The sequence below is a fragment of the Nicotiana tomentosiformis genome, chromosome 2 (assembly GCF_000390325.3).
Source record: "Nicotiana tomentosiformis chromosome 2, ASM39032v3, whole genome shotgun sequence".
Taxonomy (NCBI): domain Eukaryota; kingdom Viridiplantae; phylum Streptophyta; class Magnoliopsida; order Solanales; family Solanaceae; genus Nicotiana; species Nicotiana tomentosiformis.
Window position 1 is genome coordinate 24,486,739 of NC_090813.1, and position 21,318 is coordinate 24,508,056.

The window sequence follows — 21,318 nt, forward strand, 5'->3', positions numbered from 1 at the left end:
CAAACATTTTCATTCACTACTCCCCAATTTGAATTGGTAGTTTTTTTTATTTTTTATTTTCGTTTTCTATTTCAAAATAATTTTAAAATTTCAACTTTGTTGGAGCTTAATTTCATTTTACTGTTCCCAATTCTTCAATTTTTAAAATTTATCAATAATATCTTTGTGTATTATTTACTTATTATATTTTATTTTCTAAATTAATTCAAAGTTGAAATACCCTCATATTATCTCTATTTTCATCTTTGTACATTTTTTTCACTGTAATATTATAATTAATTTTCTTAATTTTGAAATTTACATATAATAAACATACTATAATATCATGTTGGCAATTTCCCAATTTAAAATAAAATAGGTTATAGAATAAATAATTTTTAAGATATAAAATTATTGTTTCCATAAAAAAAATAGTTAAGTATGTTTAAATTTAAATTTAAAAATAGTAACTAATTATTAGAAACACATTATGCATAATTAAACTATTTTTTACTGTTTGTTGAAGTTAAAAAAGAAACTAATTATTATCTCACCTAACTAACTTTAGTCTAAATTGCCAAGTGGCCTATTGTAAGGCTGCGACTTGGCTTAATGTGGGAGCTTTTTCCTCTCCTTTTAATAACATAAAATAATAATAATAATAATAATAATAATAATAATAATAATAATAATAATAATAATAATAATAATAATAATAATAATAATAATAATAATATAGATAATTCTCAAAACCAAACCAAAAAGGAATTAGCTTTTATTTTAAAAACAATTGCTTATTGCATCTTGTTATGAAAATATTATATTGTGGATGTCCATTCATTACTCCGCTATAGATAATCTTCCTGAAGAAGATTATCCATTTAGTACTCTGTTGAAGTTTATCTACAAGCAGTTGATGCAGACAGCTTACAAGCAGCTGATGCAGGCAGGTTGCAAGCAACTCAATGAAATGATTTGTAGCAGTTTCTTATTAAACAGGCAGGTTGCAAGCAGCTCATGCAGACAGCTTACAAGCAGCTCAAGAATGCCTTGCAGTTGCTTCATGAAAAACCTCGCAGCTGCTTCCTTTCTTCTATAAATAGAGGAGTTTTCAGTTCATTATGAAAACACAACAGTTTGAAATTGAATAAAAATATCAATCTCCCTCTATACTTGTCTTCGGTTTCTTTACTTTACAGTCTTTATTTTATAATACTTTATCAGCATGAGACTCTGCCATTTTGAGCACTTCGAATTTAATTTCTATTTCAGTGTTCGTCTCCGATGTAAGGCGGCACTCTTATGTCCGTGGTTAGATCTTGTTCATAACGAGCATCATAAGGCAGATTATATCTTTGAGGTGGTGAGTTTTTCTTCTTGGCAGTAGTGATATAGATATCACTTGCATCTGGTGTGGCCAAATTTGCATAATTTAATTTGAGCCTTTTGCTTATATTTTAATATCATTATCATCGCTTGCTTGGTTATATGTTACGTATATAGTACCTATTTTGGTATTTGTTTTTATCCTAATTATCTTAATAAATGATTACAAAGTGGATAACATTGTTAGATCCACTTAAACTCCAGCAGAGTTTGCAAGAAATATACAACCACCAGAAGTGGTTATGCTTCATATATCTCATTGTAACTAAATTTTGTTAACCACCAGAAGTGGTATATGCCTATGACCACCAGAAGTGATAATTTAGGCTTTCTATGGTTATAATTAAAGATAAGCTAGAGAAATATTCTCTATATTACATGCACGCCTCGATTTGCTCCTGAAGTAGTAAATATTTTAAAAGATGTTGAAGCATCACAATTGATGTGATTAATGCGCATTCAGATAATTATATTCGATTTCCTGAAGAATGAGAATTTTTGATAAATATTAATCCATTCCCTGAAGTGAATGTGATGATATTAATAAAGTCGTAAATATGAACATGCTCTTGATGTAAATATATTATAATTCACCTCGAGAAGAGGTAATATGATTGAGAGAATATATACTCAATTTTTCGTATTTCAATTTGCTCCTGAAGAAGTAACGCAATTAAAATTTTCTCTCGAAGCAGGAAAATATTATTAAACTGTATCTTTCTGTGTGTAAATAAAATAATGAGCTATTCAAAGTTATTTTTGAAGCACATTTTCATTCCCTGTAGTGAATGAAGAAATACCACAAGTCACCTCCAGAAGAGCTAGAATAACAGATGATATAAATATTATTTTTGTGACATAAAGATCATTGTCGCACGTACCTGTTGTACGTAAAACATCTTGAATAATTTTATTAAGTATCATTCTAAGGCAAAATCATTCTTGTAGAATACTTTCTACTACAACCACATTAACATATTATGGTTAGTTATTGAATTCCCCGAAGAAAATAACAACTCATGTATCTTTCCTTAAAAGATGCAATGACTATGTGGTTGTCATATTGATATAAAATATTCAGATGTTAATGATATTTCTCCTTGAAGGAGATATTTGTCACAAAGTTAGTAGTAAAAATATTAAAATTCTTAATTTTCGTCATTTATAAATTTAGAATTAGTTTTATGTTGTTCATTTGATTATGATTTTCTCTCATGATACCAGAAGCGTCTGAGCAATATTTGATAGTACAAAATGTATCAACAACTCTTGAAGAGCTAATTGTTTATCTAGAAGACACATGACACCAGTGGTGTCTGATAAATATTAGATTGTGGATAATAAAGGAAGGCTCTCGAAGAGTTTATATATAAATATGTCATTCATATTATATGATTATGGTCAAAACATATGTTGTAGTAAATCTGAAGTTTACTAATACAAATGGCTATCATATTGAGACTACAAATGATTAAAAGATTGAAAATCTTCATGTTTCCACAATCATATGGGGTAAATATGTATGTGAGAAGTTACCCGTCTTATTCTTCAAATTTGTACTACATCATGTATCACAGTATACCAGAAGTTTACTAATGCAAAAGTAGCCACAGTAAATCAGAAGTTTACTGATGCAAAAGTTTATGCCATAGTAAACCAGAAGTTTACTTAGAGATAGCACATGCCATGATAAACTTGAAGTTTTCATTTGCCATTTTTAAATGAGCTATTTGAGAATTCAGATAAGCATATACTGAAAAACTAGAAGATTCTTCAAGAATTCTCTTGTGTTGCTTGTTCTCATAATAACTTGATTATACCAACTAAAGTTGGGACTAAAATTCCCGAATTTTGAAATATATAAAAGGTGAATATGGGCCCATTCACCTATCATATGAACCACTTATAGATGCATATATAAGATGGTTACATGTATGCTTATTGTCAACCTGCAGTTTGGCATTTGAAATTGTCTTTCTCAATTAAGAGCATAATTTTCAGATTATGAAATCAAGATAGTTCATCTTGATAATGCTGGTTTATATCCAAGCTAGTTTAGTATTGAATACCTCCTATTAATGGCTAAACTATTGCTTATGAGAACAAAACCTCATATGTTGGTCTAAGATTTTCTAAATTGCATACAACATCACTTGTATGCATCAGACCAATAAAATATGATAAGTCATCCCCTCACAATTGGTTTAGGATCAGAAATCAAATATTTTTACTATCTAATAACTTTTGATGTGTGGTATATGATTAATTTCTCTACCACAATGCACAAAAATATGTTTCTCAAAGAAGATTGGGCATATGCGTTAGTTTTTCTAACATTTGGGGGATGGAATAAAACAGCTGAAAAATATGCTATATGAATCGAATTATCATTAATATGATCCTCGCTTAGAAGATAATTCAAGTCAAATACCAGAAGCCTTTGCTGATCCAAAATTAAATATCATATTTCAGATGCAAATGCTCCTATTAAAATTAAAGTTTCTGAAGGATAAAGTTTAATGTACGCATGAAGCGTGGTAGACCAATCGGTTCCAAAGGTAACAATCCTTGAAAATAATAGGAGCAAATAATCAAAATAATCATAATAAGGAGGAAATGAGTTCTAGAAAAGCCCACGGCATAACATTTTATGAAACTCCAGAAGAAGTTCAGGTACCTGAAAATAAAGAAAGTGATGAGATCTCAACAAGTTATGTCGCTTGCGAACCGATACAAAATGATCGTCGGCGATATATTTGATACAATAAAGTGCACAATATTATAAAAGATTGTGAGGATCGGACTTGTAGTCCAGACACCTGAAGATGTCATGCCATTTAAATGTAAGTCATAACCTATATGACTCATTTGATTAATTATATATGAAAGATCCCTGAAGGATTTAAAATGCCTGAAGCAAATTCAAAATCTCGGAAAATATATTCAATCAGATTACAAAGATATTTATACGGTTTAAAATAATCTGGGCGCATGTGGTATAATCGCCTTAGTGAATATTTATTGAAAGAAGGTTACATAAATGATGTTATTTGTCCATATTTTTTTATAAAGAAAATGGTATCAAAATTTGTTATACTTGTTGTTTATGTTGATGACATAAATCTTGTTGGAACTCCAGAAGAGCTCCAAAAGGCAATTGAATATCTTAAGAAAGAATTTGAGATGAAAGATCTTGGAAAGACAAAACTTTGTCTTGGTCTGCAAATTCAACATTTAGCAGACGAGATCTTTATCTATCAATCTGCCTATACATAAAGGGTCTTAAAATGTTTTTATATGGACAAAGCGCACCCATTAAGTACACCAATGATTGTTTGATCACTTGAAGTGAATAAGGACCCGTTCCGACCTCCAGAAGAGGATGAGGAACTCCTTGGTCCTGAAACACCCTATCTCAGTGCAATTGGTGCACTTATGTATCTTGCTAATGCTACAAGGCCTGACATAGCATTTTCTGTTAATTTACTAGCAAGATATAACTCTTCTCCTACGCGGAGACATTGGAATGGGATTAAGCATATATTGCGATATTTAAAGGGAACTCTTGATATGGATTTGTTTTATGCTAACAAAGGTAGTGCACATCTTGTTGGTTATGCAGATGCATGTCATTTATCTGATCCCTATAAAGCTCGATCTCAAACCGGCAAGTAGGGAATGCGTATGGTTGAGATCAATGATTCATTTTATTCGAGAAAAATGTGGTTTGGAATGTGATAAAAGATCCACAATTTTATACGAAGACAATGTTGCATGCATAGCCCAATTAAAGGGAGTATTTATAAAAGGAGATAGAACGTATCACATTTCATCAAAATTATTCTATACACATGATCTTCAGAAAAATGGTGACATCGATGTGTAACAAATCTGTTCAAGTGACAATCCAGCAGATTTGTTCACTAAATCTTTGCTAACTTAAACTTTTGAGAAGATGGTATACAAGATTGGAATGCGGAGACTTAAATATTTGAAACAAGGTTTTCATCAGGGGGAGTGAAATACATATTGTACTCTTTTTTCCTTACTAAGCTTTTTTCCATGGGGTTTTTCTTATAAGGTTTTTAATGATGCAACTAGAAATGCGTATTACTAAATATGTGTACTCTTTTTCCTTCACTAGGATTTTTTTCACAGGGTATTTTCCTAGTAAGGTTTTAACGAGACACATTATCTTTTAATGAACATCTAAGGGAGAGTGTTATGAAAATATTATATTGTGGATGTCCATTCATTACTCCGCTATAGATAATCTTCCTGAAGAAGATTATCCATTTAGTACTCTGTTGAAGTTTATCTACAAGCAGCTGAGCAAACAGCTTACAAGCAGCTGATGCAGGCAGGTTGCAAGCAACTCAATGAAATGATTTGCAGCAGCTTCTTATTAAACATGCAGGTTGCAAGCAGCTCATGCACACAGCTTACAAGCAGCTCAGAAAAAGTCTTGTAACTACTTCCTGAAAAGCCTCGCAGCTACTTCCTTTCTTTTATAAATAGAGAAATTTTCAGTTCATTATGAAAATACAAACAGTTTGAAGTTGAATAAAAATATCAATCTTCCGTCATTCGGTTTATTTACTTTTAACGTCTTTATTTTATAATACATCTTTTTTTTTCCTTTGTTTTTGGAGAAAAGTGGAGTTACCAATGGATGAACATTCCGCCTAATTTGCGACTCAGGCCGGTTCTCAATTCTCAGTGCGATTGAAAAGGATAATATAAAGGCGACCGCAAAATGCCCGTGAGAGTGGTGGAAACTTCTTCTACGCCTTCCCAGCCTTCAGGTACTCAACTTGCACTAAATTTCTCGCTTTTTAGATATACTATTTGATATCATCAAAAAATTTGGAAGCTGAAATTACCTACTGTGTATTTTTTATATATACTCTGTTTTCTGAATCGAAGTTACAGTTTTGATTATGGACATAAACTGAGATTCTTAAAATTTAGGGCCTGACTTAATCAGCGTAATGTGGGTTAATTTACAAAGTTAGCATCTTTTTGAAGATACTTTTGAAAGGATCTGGGCCACTCACTTTGCCAGATTGAATAGTTTAAGATTCTTGGCATGTGTAACTTGCTTGTAATTTGAATTGGATTTCTTCAATTTCTGATTTTAGTATATTTAATTGTCATAGTGTTAGCATTTAGTATTCACTAAAGTTTTGTACTTTTTGGTGTCAAATTAAGTGATTGTGTTTGCTAAGTAGTAAGTAGTTGTTGCATGACTCAAATGCTCGTTTGTTTTCAACTACAAAGGTGCAACTTCAGGAAATACTTTGCCTCCAGCCTGTACGCTTCTGAGTGTCGGACAGGTGAACTCTCGCTGTCATTTTCTCCTTCTGTTTCTATCATTTCATTTATTTGGAAATGCATTTCCCATTAATTTACGCGATGTTATACTTGTACAGATACTGTCCTGTAACATTAGTGTAACCTTCTTGTTTTTGTCTTCAATTAGACAGTTTGTTAAGATGACTTTTTCCTGTCTCGTCCTTTTACACAAGGTTTTACTTAGAATCTTTCATTAGTTTGGGCAAGAACAGTAAGGCAAAGTAATATTTTAAGAACTTGAAGAGTATGATCAAACAAGAGAGGAGTGGGTGAGACGGATAAGCACAAAAAATGTTAAGTCAAAGACTATGATCAATCTGTGACGCCCATGAGAGCGGGTAAGCAAAATTGGCATGCTTCTAGGCTGGCAAGCTTCAGAAGAAGGGTGCACATGCCACCTTAGGTGAATCCACATCAAAATGGGAGAGGAAAGTGAAGAGCTTTATAAGATATAACACAAGTTTACATTATACGCGCGCTTTTGGCCTCGATGATGGCGTAGCCCAAGGAACAAATATGTGAGGTCTGCTGGGCCAAAATGGACAATACGTGCTATGGACTTAGGTATATGGTATCAGAGTCCCGCGCTTCCTCAGTATGATAGTGGGGTGAACCTCAGTGAGAACGCTCAGTCCCTGGGGAGGAAAGAATGTGATGCCCATGAGGGAGGGCAAGCTGACAAGGGCGGATCAAGCAGGACTAGCAGACTGATAAGCTTCTGAAGAACATGTCACTTTAGGGGAATCCCACATCCAAATGAGAGAGGAAATTGAAGAGCTTTATAAGGATAACATAAGTTCACATGGTATGCATGCTGGGCTTGATGATAGCATAGCCCAAGGGACAAATCCATGAGATCTAGTGAGCCAAAGCGGGCAATACGTGCCACGGACTTGGGGCGTGACACAATTGGAAAGGAATGAGCGTGAGAGCTTGTTTAAGAGAAAAGGCAAAAAAGGGGAAGAAATTCAAAACTGAATTGAAAAGAAAATGATCTATGCAAATTTCTCTAACCAACTAATCGACACTTTAGTCAATTATTTATGATTCCATTATGAGTTGGTTGTTTTCATTCTTTTGTCGCCTGAGATACAGTGTAGCAGTAGCCACAATATCTTTCTGGACATTCAACGCTCCCCCTCAAGTTGAGGGATGAAAATTCTTCTTGATTCCAAACCTGGAAACCAATGTGCGGTGCTGCTATTTGCCTAAATCTTTGGTCAATAAATCTGCTCGTTGTTTTTTTGGTTGTATGATTATTTCTGTGTTCTTGCAAACCCTATACCAGAGAAGAAACTGAATTCCCCTATCCCTGATTTCAAAATTGTACTTTGTTCTTTGCTTGTTGTATCACATCCAAATTGTATAGATGGCAATGATTAGAAAGTGATTGCCTAACCTCTTGTGGACAGAGCGTAAGTCATGCTTGCTTTGATTGAAATCTAACTTCAGTAAGTCATGCTTGCTTTGATTGAAATCTAACTTCAGTAAGCATCAGTGAGCTCCGAGTTTCATTTTTTGAAGCTTGTTTGAGACCATAAAGTGGTTTAAAAGGCTACACACCTTGTTCTTCTCCTAGCTGTAATAACCCTGAGGTGAAGCCATGTAGGCCATCTAAAAAAGTCATCTTGCATGAAAAAGCATTGTGGGCATCCATCTGATAGACAGTCCACTGATCAAATGCTGCAAGGGGGCATGCTTCTCTCTGCCACACTTGAGGCTAATGGTGAAAAGGGTATCATGGTGGTTCAACCCTTCCTTCTGATTGTAGTACCTTTTGGCTACTAATCTAGCCTTGAAGCTTTCGAACTTAAAGTTTGTGGTTGTTCAGCTTGTCACACAGGTGAAAAGTGTCATCATTGCTCACTGCATTGCTTTTTTTTTTTCCAGGCATTTTCTGGGACTCAGAATGTCTCAAGTCAACAAAAAGATGAAGCTTGGAGAGTAAATGTGCGAATTCAAGGTTGCGACCTTGATCATGGGTATCTCTGTGGTACAATGGAAGCTCTTAATGTTCCTATGGCAGATACACCAGTAAGAAGCCTGTGCTTTTACTTCAATGAGCGTCAGATCTCTTTGCTTCTTCATTAAATTTCTTTGATACATGAATCTGAAGCTACATCAAAGAATAGACATCTCTTGAGTGGTTGAACCTTTTTGTTACATTCATATGAAATTACACTGGTGAAAGGACGCCAGTTGAAATGTCATTGATCAGTGAACGAAGATGGTTCTTAATCTAACTGGTCTACTTTGTCTTTTTTCTACCATTCCAAGTGGTATTGCAGTCCTATACTTTTCGCTTCTTCATCCGGGATACTTTGAAAATCACTCCACACTTTATGGCGACAGTCTAAATAATATATCCAAGAGTTTCTGGTTGAAGAAAATTTCCTCTATGTGGTTGTCTGCTGTTGATTCTCTGCTGCAGAGAAAATATTAATATGCTTTTCCTTTCCAGTTTAGAAAATGCTGTTGATGATTTTGCTTGCTGTCTATTCTTAGTATCTTTAGATCTTATTTTGGACTTTGCATGCTAATGTTTCCAGCCTCTATTACATAAAAGAAGAGGCTTCTCAACCTCACTGCCCAGGAAAGAAAAGGGAAACAAGTTATGAACAGCTATTCATGGAGCTTTTTTTACTCTTTTATTTTTCAAACTTGTTTTGAAAAAGCTTTTCTTGAGCCGAGGGTCTATCGGAAATAGTCTCTCTACCTTACACAAGGTGGGGGTAAGGTCTGGCGTACACCCAACCCTCCCCAGACTCTACTTGTGGGATCGCATTGGATATGTTGTTGTTGTTGTTGTTGTTTACTCTTTGCATAAGAGCAGTCTCTCTCCCCATCCCCCCCTGATCTCCTTCGCCCAAATCCCAATAGATGAACCCCCCCCCCTCCCCACACACACACACACACCCCGAAAAAAAAACGGCTCTGGAATTTGCTTATCATTCCCTTATATGCATAAAGGAGTTTGGATCAAAACCAACTTGAGTTTTGAGGTATTTTTTTTAAGAGAGTAACGCAGTACAAGAAACCACAGGCTTTGAAACCTCACGAACAGGATTACTTCATCCTCAATACTCAGAATTTTTGGGGGGTGGGGGTGGAGGCTGGAATTGGAATTCAATGGATTCTATTAATTCGCTCTAGTCCAGATATAATGAATTGTGTTAATAGCTCTGTCACTTGATACTTTTGTAGATTTATTTCCCTTGGGAGACTTTTGTACCTAACTCATCTGGTATCATATGTCTCTCTTTTTTATAAGGTAAAGATCTCATCTGGAATCATATCTCACAAAGCGTGAACTATAGGAACTCTTTCAGATAAAAGAGTGGACGTATTTTAAAGTCCTTGATCCAGTGTTTCATATTGGATTTTTTGGAACCATCATTAGTACAGTGGCCCTTTTTCTAGAACCTTGTGAATGGAGAGTGGGGCAAAAGAGAAGTCAAATAGACAATAAAAATTTGGTGTCTACCTTGAACTTTTAGCTCATATGACAAACCAAACATTATTAAGGCCAAAACATAGTGTTTGTGTTCCGACGGAATGCATGTGTGAATAACCTGGATTTAATGCACGAGAAAGTAAGAAAGGAACTCTCAGAAATGAATAATCATTGTCAAAGATTCTGCAGTTATACCTCTTTTTGGATCAAGATTTTCACACAAATTAATTTTTCTTTTTAATGTTATTTTCTTGTTAGAGCTTTTCAATCTTTTCTTCAACACATGTGAGTACTGTTCACTGGTCAAAACTCTCTTATCTTACCTTCAACCTCATTCTTCTGTTCTTCACCTTCAACAATCAATTAGTTACCTAATTCTGCATACACTCTAACTGTAATGCTGACAACAGAGAATGTGTAAGTGTGGTTACTTGAAGCTGGATCTCCTCGTCTGACCCTTCGAATCTCTTGTTTATCAGCCTTCAACAATCAAGTAGTTGCTTAATTCAGAATACATTCTAGCTGTAGAGTTGCTGTTGATGGCTGGCAACACACACATACAGCTAGGTGCAAACTCTCTAATATCTAGCAGCCTTTTATCCATTGAGGATAAGCTTACCATGGAGTGATTTGTCAAGTTGTGATTAGTCTTCAGCATGTAACTGAAATTTTATCTTCTGCTATTCGTCTCTTTCGGGAAAGAGTGTTAACCAATTTGTTCTGAGTGCTTTTTTATATGTCATGTGCAAACCTCCAAAATGTCTAGGGTAACACCACTTCTTGTGGTATCGCCAGGTAGTTACTTTCTGGGAAGGAGAAATTGTTGACACCAAGAACTATACTTTCTTCACTGGCAAATGGGGCGCCACGTATGCTCTTTTCCTTCGCTTTCTACATTGACCAATATCCATTCCAAATGGTTTGACTAATTTAAAAAAAAAAATAGAAGTTTAGCTAATTGGTTTGGTTTATAAGCAGATCGGAAGATGATATAAAACACTGGACCAAGTTTCCATCGTTTTCACCCCTTCTGGTAAGCAGTCAAAGCTTCTCCTTTAAATGCCAGATATTCAGCCCTCTTGATCTTTTCTGCCCTTTCCAGAGCCAAGTGGAGGTCGATGGTGGTAAATCACTGGACCTGAGTAACTATCCATACATATTCATGGTAACATTTCTTCTATTACTGATTATTTGGTAAGGAAGCTTGCCTGCAGCTCATGGGATGTGACATTCTAACTTTGGGTGTGCAGAGATGGAAAGAACAATACTTCGTAAATGTTGGAACAGACTGTGGGTTGACAATCGCTGGTTTCTACTATGTGTGCTTCTCCTGTAGTGATGGCTCCATCAATGGCTTCTATTATGATCCCAATAGCAGGTACCATCTTTACCTCTTTCTCTTTATGGTTTTTCTATATATTTGCCTATCAATGTGCTCATGAACCTTCTCCGAATACTGTAAGCTTCTCACGTCAGAACTTAATTCTTCCAAAGTTGATGAGGATCTGATTGAATTTATTTTGGCAGCCCTTTTCAGAAGTTAGAACTAAAATCCACAAACGAGGGACGATCAGGTTTCAGTTTTTCCTCGTATGAGTTGCAATGAACCATCATCAGGAGTCTTTTATGGAAGATCGGTAAGCCCTGACTTTGATACATTATTTCTGAGTCTTCCGTCAATTCCTTGATGTCAAGTGGTGGCAAAGATTCCAATATGCAAACTAGAGCGTTCACAGAAGATAGAAGTTCAGACATGTGCCAGAGCTCCTGATTTAGCTGTCACAGGTCGAGTGGATGGGAGTAAAGATTAATTAACTAGTTAAGTCCTGGTGATGGAGTAGCATTTTATTTGAGATTTTGTTTCAGGGAAGTATATTCTTATTATGTACTTCTATCTCGTCCATCTGTGGAATACTCATCTTTGATTCACTGAATCACCTCATTTTAATCTCTGTTTTCGGTGAATCATTAAAAGAAAAGTGAGTTCTTGTACACCAACTTCTGGATCTATCATGCACGCAATTGTTGGAGGGTGTTGGTAGCATTTGACACTCAAATGTAATAGTGTACTTGTGATGCAAAGGACTAGAAACCAAGACAATATGCAGGGGGTCGGTGGAGGTACCCAGTGGATTAGTCGAGGTGCTTGTTTTAGACACAACTTTTATCAAAAAAGAACAAAAAATATGAAGAACTGTGAGGAATTGCAGATCACTGCTGTGAAGAGGTAAGTGTTAGGGCTTGAAAGTAAGCCTTCCACGTAGTTTGATATGCAAAATAATTGTTTTGAGCTTCTTTGCATTGCTATTAAAATGTTTATAGGTCTCTCGAATAAAGACTTGGCCCTAAATTTGGTGATTAACATAAAGCAAAACATGAATGTTTTGTTCCTTGCTTAAATCCATTTAACTTCCATTGACCCTTGCTTTTAGGGCAAGTTATACTTGCGAAAGGAGAGGAAACCTCATTTCGTTTGATTCCAATAGTTGCTTGGATGGATCTCTAGGACATTTACATAAGACGCGAGATATTGTTGCGATAGTTCAATAATACTATCTGTTTTCTGTTTACTTTACTTATCTTTGTTCGTTCTATTTTTTCCTCTGTCCCTTACTGGGAAACCTACTGATTCTACTCTATCATATATATATATATATATATATTATTATTATTATTATTTTTTTTTTCTTTTTTTTAATAATCAAGAAATCTCTGGGGTCATTGGCACGCTGTTAATAATTTGATGACTAATGGGTCGTCCTCTTATCCTTCTCACAGGGTAATGTACTCTTAACACTAGACCAAAACATTGGAGCAGTGAAGTATTATATTTCTCTTGCAACTTCTAAATTCTAAAAAAAAATTGAAAATCATGTATGATTGATTAACTTCCGGTTGTTGTGATTAGGGGTGTACAAATGAAACTGACAAACTGCACCAACCCGATAATTCGAGTCAAACCGAGAAAAAAAACCCGACTATGGTTTGGTGTTGGAAAAAAAAATCCGATCATATTTGGTTTGGTTTGGTTTTAATTTAAAAAAGTCAAACCGAAACTAAACCAACCCGACATTATATATATAGAAGTTTTAAATATATTTAATACATAAAAATATTTATGATAGTGTAGTTTATAAATATTTTAAGCTTTTTCATGGTTTTATCTTTTAACGTATTATTTCAAGTTTGGGCTTATAATTTTTGGATGCTCCAATAAGTTTTATAGTTCATAAATATTAGTAACTCAAATAAATCCTAAACCAAAATCAAATCAATACTAATGCTAATTAAAGACATTCAATTCAATTGTACTATGAATGAAAATAGTATTAGATATCTATTTTTTAGTTTTCCATGGTTTAGATAAAATGTATAACTTATTTTTCTTCTAGTGTTTAGTCATGTAAATAATAGTACTTATTACTTATAATTTTAAATTATGTTTGTTTCATTATGGCTTATTAATAATATTTATTTTATGCGATTTTATTATCTTTATTGTTGAATATTTTAGTACAATGCCATGACTCATATCATATTTGTGTTATTTTATTAAAAAATACCTTATATAGTTCTGTCTTACTAGGATTAAAGAAATATTTGGAGCACAAATTTTACGTTTTGCGCTATGAAGATTTTATGGAAAAAAACCCCGAAAACCCGAGAAAAATCAAGATTAAAAAATCTGACTTTTATTGGTTTGATTTGGTATTTAAATTTAATAACCCGATACAATTGATTTGGTTTGGTAATTAGAAAATCCGAACCAACCCGGCCATGTACACACTAGTTGTGATCGATATAGCAGCAGTATAGACTTTGATTATACATTTCTCCAAGTTCTCTCTACTCTTTCCCTCCTTTCTTTTCAATGTGTTTGTTTTTTCCTATTTCATTTTTTTATATATTTACCCACAAGTAGGCGCTGGTCGGATTTGACAGATTCCAATCTTACCTCTAGCTACTATGAAAGTGATGTATAGCTTAACACTTTAAGCAGCCAAAAAAAAATGTTCCTTGTCAAGAATAATATTCTTTAGTATTAATATCATTTCTTTTCGACTCCTCTTTCGGAAATTAGTAGACAGTTCTTTAGAGACCACCCTTTTCCTTTACAAGGCTCAGCAGATAGCTTCTACTACACACCATTGCAAAGTTAAAATGATTTTCTCTTTAGAATAAAAATAATCTTGCTTCTAGTTTCGCTTAATCTGCTCTCTTTTGAGTAAAATAGTATAAAATGAATCTTCCTTCTTTACCTTCTTTTTTCATTTATAATTAATTATGAATACAAATAAAAAATTTACAAGGTGTGAATATGTTGAAAATAATATCCAATCCCATGATTCCAATTTCTTCTAGTATGCCATTTTGCTAACGAAATAGGCGCTTTTATGTGCATGTATATTATGTATATTCCAAAGATATGGCTTCCCAGTTAACAGTCGTACTTAACCCGTCCCCACGGACCTTGTGATGAACAATAAGCTAATTGTGATTAGCCCAAGACACTAAATATTTTCAGTAAACTACGTTTTAATCTCAAACTAGTTAAGAATAAAGATGGTTATATGAATATTCTATATGTACATGTTCATTCCGCTCCATTCAAACCCTCGATATACAAAAAATTCATCATTTGGTTGTCCATTAACTTAAATCCGCCTTTCTTTCTTTGTCCGAGTTTGGAACCAGCAATACAACCCCATAAATATTTTGCTCGACTTAATCCCCAGTTAAAATATATATGTTAAATTTGCAAGCATTCACGTTACCGAAAATCTGGAAGAAAATAAGCAATGATGTCCAAACTTATCTGCTTGATTATTTAATGCAATTCAAACATCTGGTGAGTGATGACTCATCTTGACCTGTAAAGCCCTAGACCATTTTCTTCAAACTATAACTATATATGTGATATTTGCCACTCCCATTTAAAACAGCGTAAGTACAAGTCCTCCACTTGAAGCAATGGATATATGCCTTTTCTTTCCAAAGATAACGTTAAAACAAAAACAACATATTAAACAATTAAAAGAACTAAAAAGAAAAAGAAACTAACACAAGCGCTCACACCTAAAGGGGAATGTTCCCTACTATGTTTGTTCTTTAAAAACTGAGTCCTTGTCCAGAAAACTGATCATCAGCTCTTATTCTTACTTAGTAGAGCCAACTTCCAAAATGCTTATTTCACCTTATCTTCTCCATATTCTGCTCTGCATATTTCTCTTTCTTTTTAGCACTGGTAATTCTTCAACTTTAACTCAATTTTCTCGACTTATTTAAACTGAATGCTAAAGGAAAAATAAATTAAATTAGACTAATTAATTTTACCACTATTTCTTTTTCATGTGACTGCAGATGGAACACAAGTTATTCTAGTAAACAACTGCAAGGAGAGCATATGGCCAGGAATTCTTGGCGGTGCAGGGCAGACTATTCTAAAAGATGGCGGCTTTCACCTCAACAGTGGCGAGCAAATAGTCCTCGACGTGCCTGAGAAGTGGTCGGGTAGAATATGGGGCAGACAGAATTGCCATTTCGACGAGAATGGGAAAGGAAAATGTGACACAGGAGACTGTGGTAGCCAATTACAGTGCCGGGGGATGGGAGGTGAGCCCCCGGCTACTGTTGTAGAAATGACATTAGGCTCATCGACTTCGCCCTTACATTTCTACGATGTGAGCTTAGTCGATGGCTTTAACTTGCCTGTATCGATGAAACCTGTGGGGGGAGGCGTTGGTTGTGGAATAGCAGAATGTGAAGTTGATTTAAACATATGTTGCCCATCTGCATTGGAAGTTAAGTCAGGAGAAAAAGTGGTGGGGTGCAAAAGTGCATGTTTGGCTATACAATCACCAAAATACTGCTGCACAGGAGAGTATGCAAATCCTAAAACTTGCAAACCAACTGTTTTTGCTCATCTGTTTAAGGCTATTTGCCCAAAGGCTTATAGTTATGCTTTTGATGATGCTTCCAGTCTTTACACATGTAGGGCTTCTAGATATTTGGTAAGTTTCTGTCCTCCCAAGTGAGAGGTTTATATTTTGTCTAGCTTTATTGTAATTCTGTTATTCAGTTTTAATGGAAAAAAGTAGTTTAAAAGGACAATGGAGAACAATCTTAAGAGTTGGATTCTGTATACTGGAAAAGTAAATTAACAAAAAGCCATCCTGAAATTAACTCCATCTGAAATTTGCTGCACCCAAACAATACCATTAATCAATTATGTCTGTCTCAGTCCCAAAATGGTTCGGGCCAACTTATTTCTGTAGCTCAATTGACATCAGTGAGATCACGAATTCAACATGTTCAACATGTAATATTGACTAGTAACAAATCATTATATTCTTATTCCGGTGAAGATTAATTAAAATGACTGTAAAAACTTATTACCATTGGTGATATCAATTGATTCAAAAAGTTCATGTAGCTCAAAGTAATTAGACATCAGTATAATCTGGTAACATGCACAAGAGCAAAACACACAAAAAGCTGGACGCAAAAAATCGATGGTACCTTCAGTATCTTGAGATGTTGCCCTTGAAATCCAGGACCTGCTCAATGCTTTGCATGACTAGAGTTTTTTAGTTCATTCTTAAATTTTATGGATGGTCATTCAACTTTGTGTTCATTACCTAAAAGTTATTTTTCTTTATTTTGTTAAGTAAAAGTCATTCAACTTTGTGTTCATTACCCAAAAGTCATTTTTCTTTCTTTTGTTACACAAAAAATATTTTACTATGTTCTATTTATCACAATAATCACTTTGACCAAATTTTACAAACCTTTCACCTGAAAAGTCTATTATGCCCTTGACAATATAAATCCTCCCATTTATGTAATACTTTCTATATTATATGCTATATAATATACTTTTATCCAGATATTTACTTATAACTAAAATAACTTAATATTATTTTATTTATTATTTTTATAATATATTCCTACATTTAATTTTTTCTTAATATTAATTTTCAAGATATATAAGTAGCATTATTAAATTTATCAGTAACATTACCGTGAACAAATCTCAAGTCCACGTTCTTAATCATGCTTAATGAAATATGTTTAATGAAAATTAAAAAATCAAAGTTCATTGATTTATCAGTCAAGCCATACCCATTAATATAATAAATAAAATACCCACATTTATCAAAATGACACATTAGATTAATACTTTCAAATAAATAATATTAACAGATAAAGCTTTAAAATTTTTTATATTAAACACAAATATCTTTGAAACTTCTTTTAAATTTTTTATTGAATATAAAAAACTATCATTTGTTAAAAAAAATTATTTTTATTATTTTAAATAAGTATTAAAAAATAAATATATTTTTTTTATCATTTTTATATTTAAAATATGTTCATGTTTTGTATATGATTAAACAAATTGAGTGCCATGAAAAAAATTAAATGTATGGATATATTATAAGAATAACAAATAAAATAATTTAAAATTATTTTAATTATAAGTAAAATACCTAAATAAAAATATATTATATAGTATATAATATAGAAGGTATTACATAAATGAGAGAATTTATAATGTCAAGGATATAATAGACTTGTCAAATAAAAGTATTATAAAATATGGCCAATGTGACTTTTGTGAAAAATAGAGTAAAGTAAAATATTTTTTGTAACAAAAGAAAGAAAAATGACTTTTGGGTAATGAACACAAAGTTGAATGATTTTTACATAACAACAAGAATAAAAGTGACATTTGCATAATGAACACAAAGTTGAATGACCACCCATGAAATTTACTCATTTTTTTAATTGATGGTTAATTGCTTTGCTTGCTTAGCCTCAATAAACCATCACATGGCCTCCTTAATGAATCAATCAAGTATGCCTAAATCCCAAAATTAGTTGAGGCTCTATTCTCTATATCTAGAGGTGGCAAAATGATTACAAGAAAATAGTTATCCACCCATATATATTATTTATTAAAAAATAGGTTGGATAATGAACTTTTTAAAAACGGGTCGAATATGGATAAGAACCATATTATTCACTTAGAAAATGGATAATTAATGAGTTTAATTTTTACATTTGTAAAGCCTCAAATTGGGGCTTCTCAAGTTTGGGAGACTAGGGGTTCTCCCAAAAGTGATCATATTCAAGAAGTCATGGATAATATATATATCCATATTATCCGTCGGATAACATATTTTTATCCGTATTAAATATGGGTCGGGTCGGATAATTTATCTGTTTTTTATATTATCTGTTTTTGATCCGCTTATATCCGACCCGACCTCCCCATTTGCCACCCCTATCTACATCTATTCCTCTCTGTTCAAGTTGTTATTTCAGTACCAAAGGATTATTCGTAGTTAAACAGACTCATCAATCTTCTTTTAAATATATTGAAAGACAGATTGCTAGATTCTTTTGGGGTACTTCAGAGGGTAAGTAAAATTTTCATTGGAGCTCTTGGTCTAAGATGTGCTTTCCAACTGAAGAAGGAGGCATTGAGTTTAGATATTTGAAGGATTTTAGTGATGATCTAGCTATGAAAAGATGGTGGAGATTTGGGACGTGCGACACCCTATGGTCCAATTTCCTCTACACTAAATATTGTAGGTTAACACATCTAGTCGAGAAGGTTTGGAGGACAGGACAATCACATTGTTGGCGAAAAATGCTCCAAATAAAGGAGAAAGTTGAGGAGAACTTATTGTGAAAAATTAATGTTGGCAACTCAAGCCTTTGGTGGGATAATTGGACAGGTATGGGGGCGATAGCTCAAATTATCTCCTATGAGAACACTCCAAGAGGACAACCTGTAAGATGGATGGCAAATGGCAGTTTGACCAATTGCATCTGCATGAATTTCTAACAGTTTCTTATTCACCTATCTGGATGCCATCTCCTAATGAAAATTTCTCTATCGCTTCAGCCTGGGTCCTAGTAAGAAAGATACAAGATAAACTACATTTATTGCACAAAGTATGGCACAAACGTCTTCCCTTTAAGAAGTCCTTTTTGGCCCGGAGATTGTTGAAGAAGTTGCCCTTTGATGAGGTTGGTGATCAAATTTAGCCTGAACTATGTTTTTAAGTACTGTTGTTGTAGAGTTTCAGATGGTGAAACAATTCAACATACATTTATGGCCGGTGAACTTACAAGGGACTTGTGGAATACATTTGGAACTCCTCTGAATATCAGGTAGGAAGCTATCCCCATTAAAGGTATGTTTATTAGATGGTGGTCAGTTAAGCCCAAAAATATTATACATCAAGAATGGTTGAGGATAACTCCTATTGTAATTTGTTGGAAAATTTGGAAGGCAAGATGTGCATCAAGGTATAGAGAATTGGAGATACTGGAATTTCAAGGGCTAGAGAAAAGTATCAAATTCGAAACTATTTAAGATGGTCTATATCTAAACACCATTGTAGCAAATAGTGGCATGAGCACTTGTTTAGCATCTGTGATCAAGTTCTTTCACTCTCCCATAAGATTGAATACTTTGTTGTTAAGTGGACAAAACCTCTCTCCAACTGGGTGAAAATAAATACTGATGAAAGTCAGAATGGGGAAGAGGTTATGGGGGCTGGAGGTATTATTGGAGACTCTGAAGGCAATTTGATCTTGGCTTTTGCATATAACATGGGAAGGGGCAGTAGCAATTTGGTAGAGGCAAAGGCAACATGGCTGGGGGTGAAGTAGTATATTTCACGGGGTTTTCAAAACATCGTCCTTGAATGTGACTCTATGGTAGTAATCAATATGATTAAAGGGAACGCAAGCTTATCGTGGCAAATGTATGATATAATTTTGGATACTGCAACTACTTCAACGTGTGAATTTTGAGATCCAACATTGAGGCTAATCAAGTAGCAGATGCTCTTGCTAAATGGGGCATTGAGGAGAATGAATCTATTTTCCTCAATCCTAGAGATTTGCTCAGGTTCGCTGCTGGACCCTATTTGATGGACAAGGCTCAAATGGCTTCAGTAAGGCATAAGCAAAGGAGGAACATGTTGTCATAATTTTTTTATTTTTGGCATTGGTTTATCTTGGATAAATTAGATGTACAAGGGAAGTAATCTTCTATAGGATCATATGAGTGTTTATAACATAGATTACAGATCTTTGTACTTGTATACGACCCTGGTTATTATTACAGTGATTGTTTTTGTTGAATAGAGGCTAGGTTGATGCCCCTCTGTTATGCTGTAATTTTTTGGTGAGCAATATAAGAACTATACCTCCTAATGGCGTAAATTATATAAAAAAGAAAATTAATCTACCACAATTCTCCCCCTTTATCCGAATTTAGGATCGACTATGTTTGTCACATTGGTGGAGTCCTCCTCACTCGATCAATCAATTACAACTCAATCCCAAACTAGTCTACATTATATATATGAATGTTGTCCATTCCGACTCTACTCAGTATTCAGGCTTTCTTTTTCAGTATTCATAGCCATCAAAAGTTAAATTAGTTTTACTCTGAAAATAAATCAATCAATCATGAAATAATAAAGGAACATTATTATTCTTTGTGCACCACGTTTATTGGTTTCAAGAATCCAACTGAAGGAATTCAAGGGCCTTCTCAAATTAAAGTCCCATTCTTTTCGCTTTGGAATTCTTTAGTCCCATTAGAATTAGAAGTATATCAAATTCTTAACACAACTTACGTAAATATGAGCTTGCACTTCTTAACACAAAAATGTGTCAAGAGAGAAGTGATGCCTAGAATTTTCCGAAGGACAAATACCATCAAATCGATCCCTTATTTTTGACCATTATTCTTGTTCAAGAGAATGTTTGGCCCCAAATTAATGGAGTACCAATTTTGGAATTTCACACAAATTCCAGCTGTGAATGTAATATATTTTACTTCTAACTCATGTATACATATAGAATACATGAATATCCTTTTAATACAATGAACAAGGATCGTAATTTAAATGATATGGGAACATTTAAGTCTTAATGTATTAAATTAAACAAAAAAGTGTAGGCCTTAAAGTTTTAAACAGAGTAAACAATTTAAGTTTATTCAGAAAATAAGTTTTCAAAAGAAAAAAAATGGACCGTCCGAATCATTATATGTACAATTAAAATGATAGTATTTCACTTGAAACTACAAAAGTTTTGATGCATTCAAGTTGCAC

At 33.8% G+C, this 21,318-nt stretch overlaps 2 protein-coding genes across 3 annotated transcripts; both read left to right on the forward strand.

The window, feature by feature from the left end:
- The first annotated feature begins 5,995 nt into the window (after positions 1–5,995).
- LOC104112787 (uncharacterized) lies at positions 5,996–12,172 on the forward strand. 2 transcript variants are annotated; one of them, XM_009622805.4, is made up of 8 exons: positions 5,996–6,170; positions 6,646–6,701; positions 8,611–8,754; positions 10,970–11,043; positions 11,153–11,207; positions 11,277–11,339; positions 11,425–11,552; positions 11,702–12,172. In XM_009622805.4, exons 1-8 carry the CDS (start codon positions 6,122–6,124, stop codon positions 11,778–11,780), a joined length of 648 nt encoding a protein of 215 aa, XP_009621100.1. In that variant the 5' UTR covers positions 5,996–6,121; the 3' UTR covers positions 11,781–12,172. The 2 variants fall into 2 exon arrangements, with proteins under 2 accessions (XP_009621100.1, XP_009621099.1); XM_009622804.4 differs by having other exon boundaries at positions 6,012–6,170; positions 11,150–11,207.
- Positions 12,173–15,262: 3,090 nt separating this feature from the next.
- Positions 15,263–16,285, forward strand: LOC104112786 (thaumatin-like protein). The gene is made up of 2 exons (XM_009622803.4): positions 15,263–15,419; positions 15,536–16,285. The coding sequence occupies exons 1-2, from the start codon at positions 15,356–15,358 to the stop codon at positions 16,207–16,209; spliced, it is 738 nt and encodes a 245-aa protein (XP_009621098.1). The 5' UTR covers positions 15,263–15,355; the 3' UTR covers positions 16,210–16,285.
- The last annotated feature ends 5,033 nt before the right edge of the window (positions 16,286–21,318 follow it).

Coding starts and splice junctions, on each gene's coding strand:
- LOC104112786 (XM_009622803.4), top strand. CDS start 15,356: ATGCTTATTTCACCTTATCTTCTCCATATTCTGCTCTGCATATTTCTC. Junction 15,420..15,535: donor TCTCTTTCTTTTTAGCACTG/GTAATTCTTCAA, acceptor ATGTGACTGCAG/ATGGAACACAAGTTATTCTA.
- LOC104112787 (XM_009622804.4), top strand. CDS start 6,122: ATGCCCGTGAGAGTGGTGGAAACTTCTTCTACGCCTTCCCAGCCTTCA. Junction 11,340..11,424: donor ACTATCCATACATATTCATG/GTAACATTTCTT, acceptor TTGGGTGTGCAG/AGATGGAAAGAACAATACTT. Junction 11,553..11,701: donor TATTATGATCCCAATAGCAG/GTACCATCTTTA, acceptor TTATTTTGGCAG/CCCTTTTCAGAAGTTAGAAC.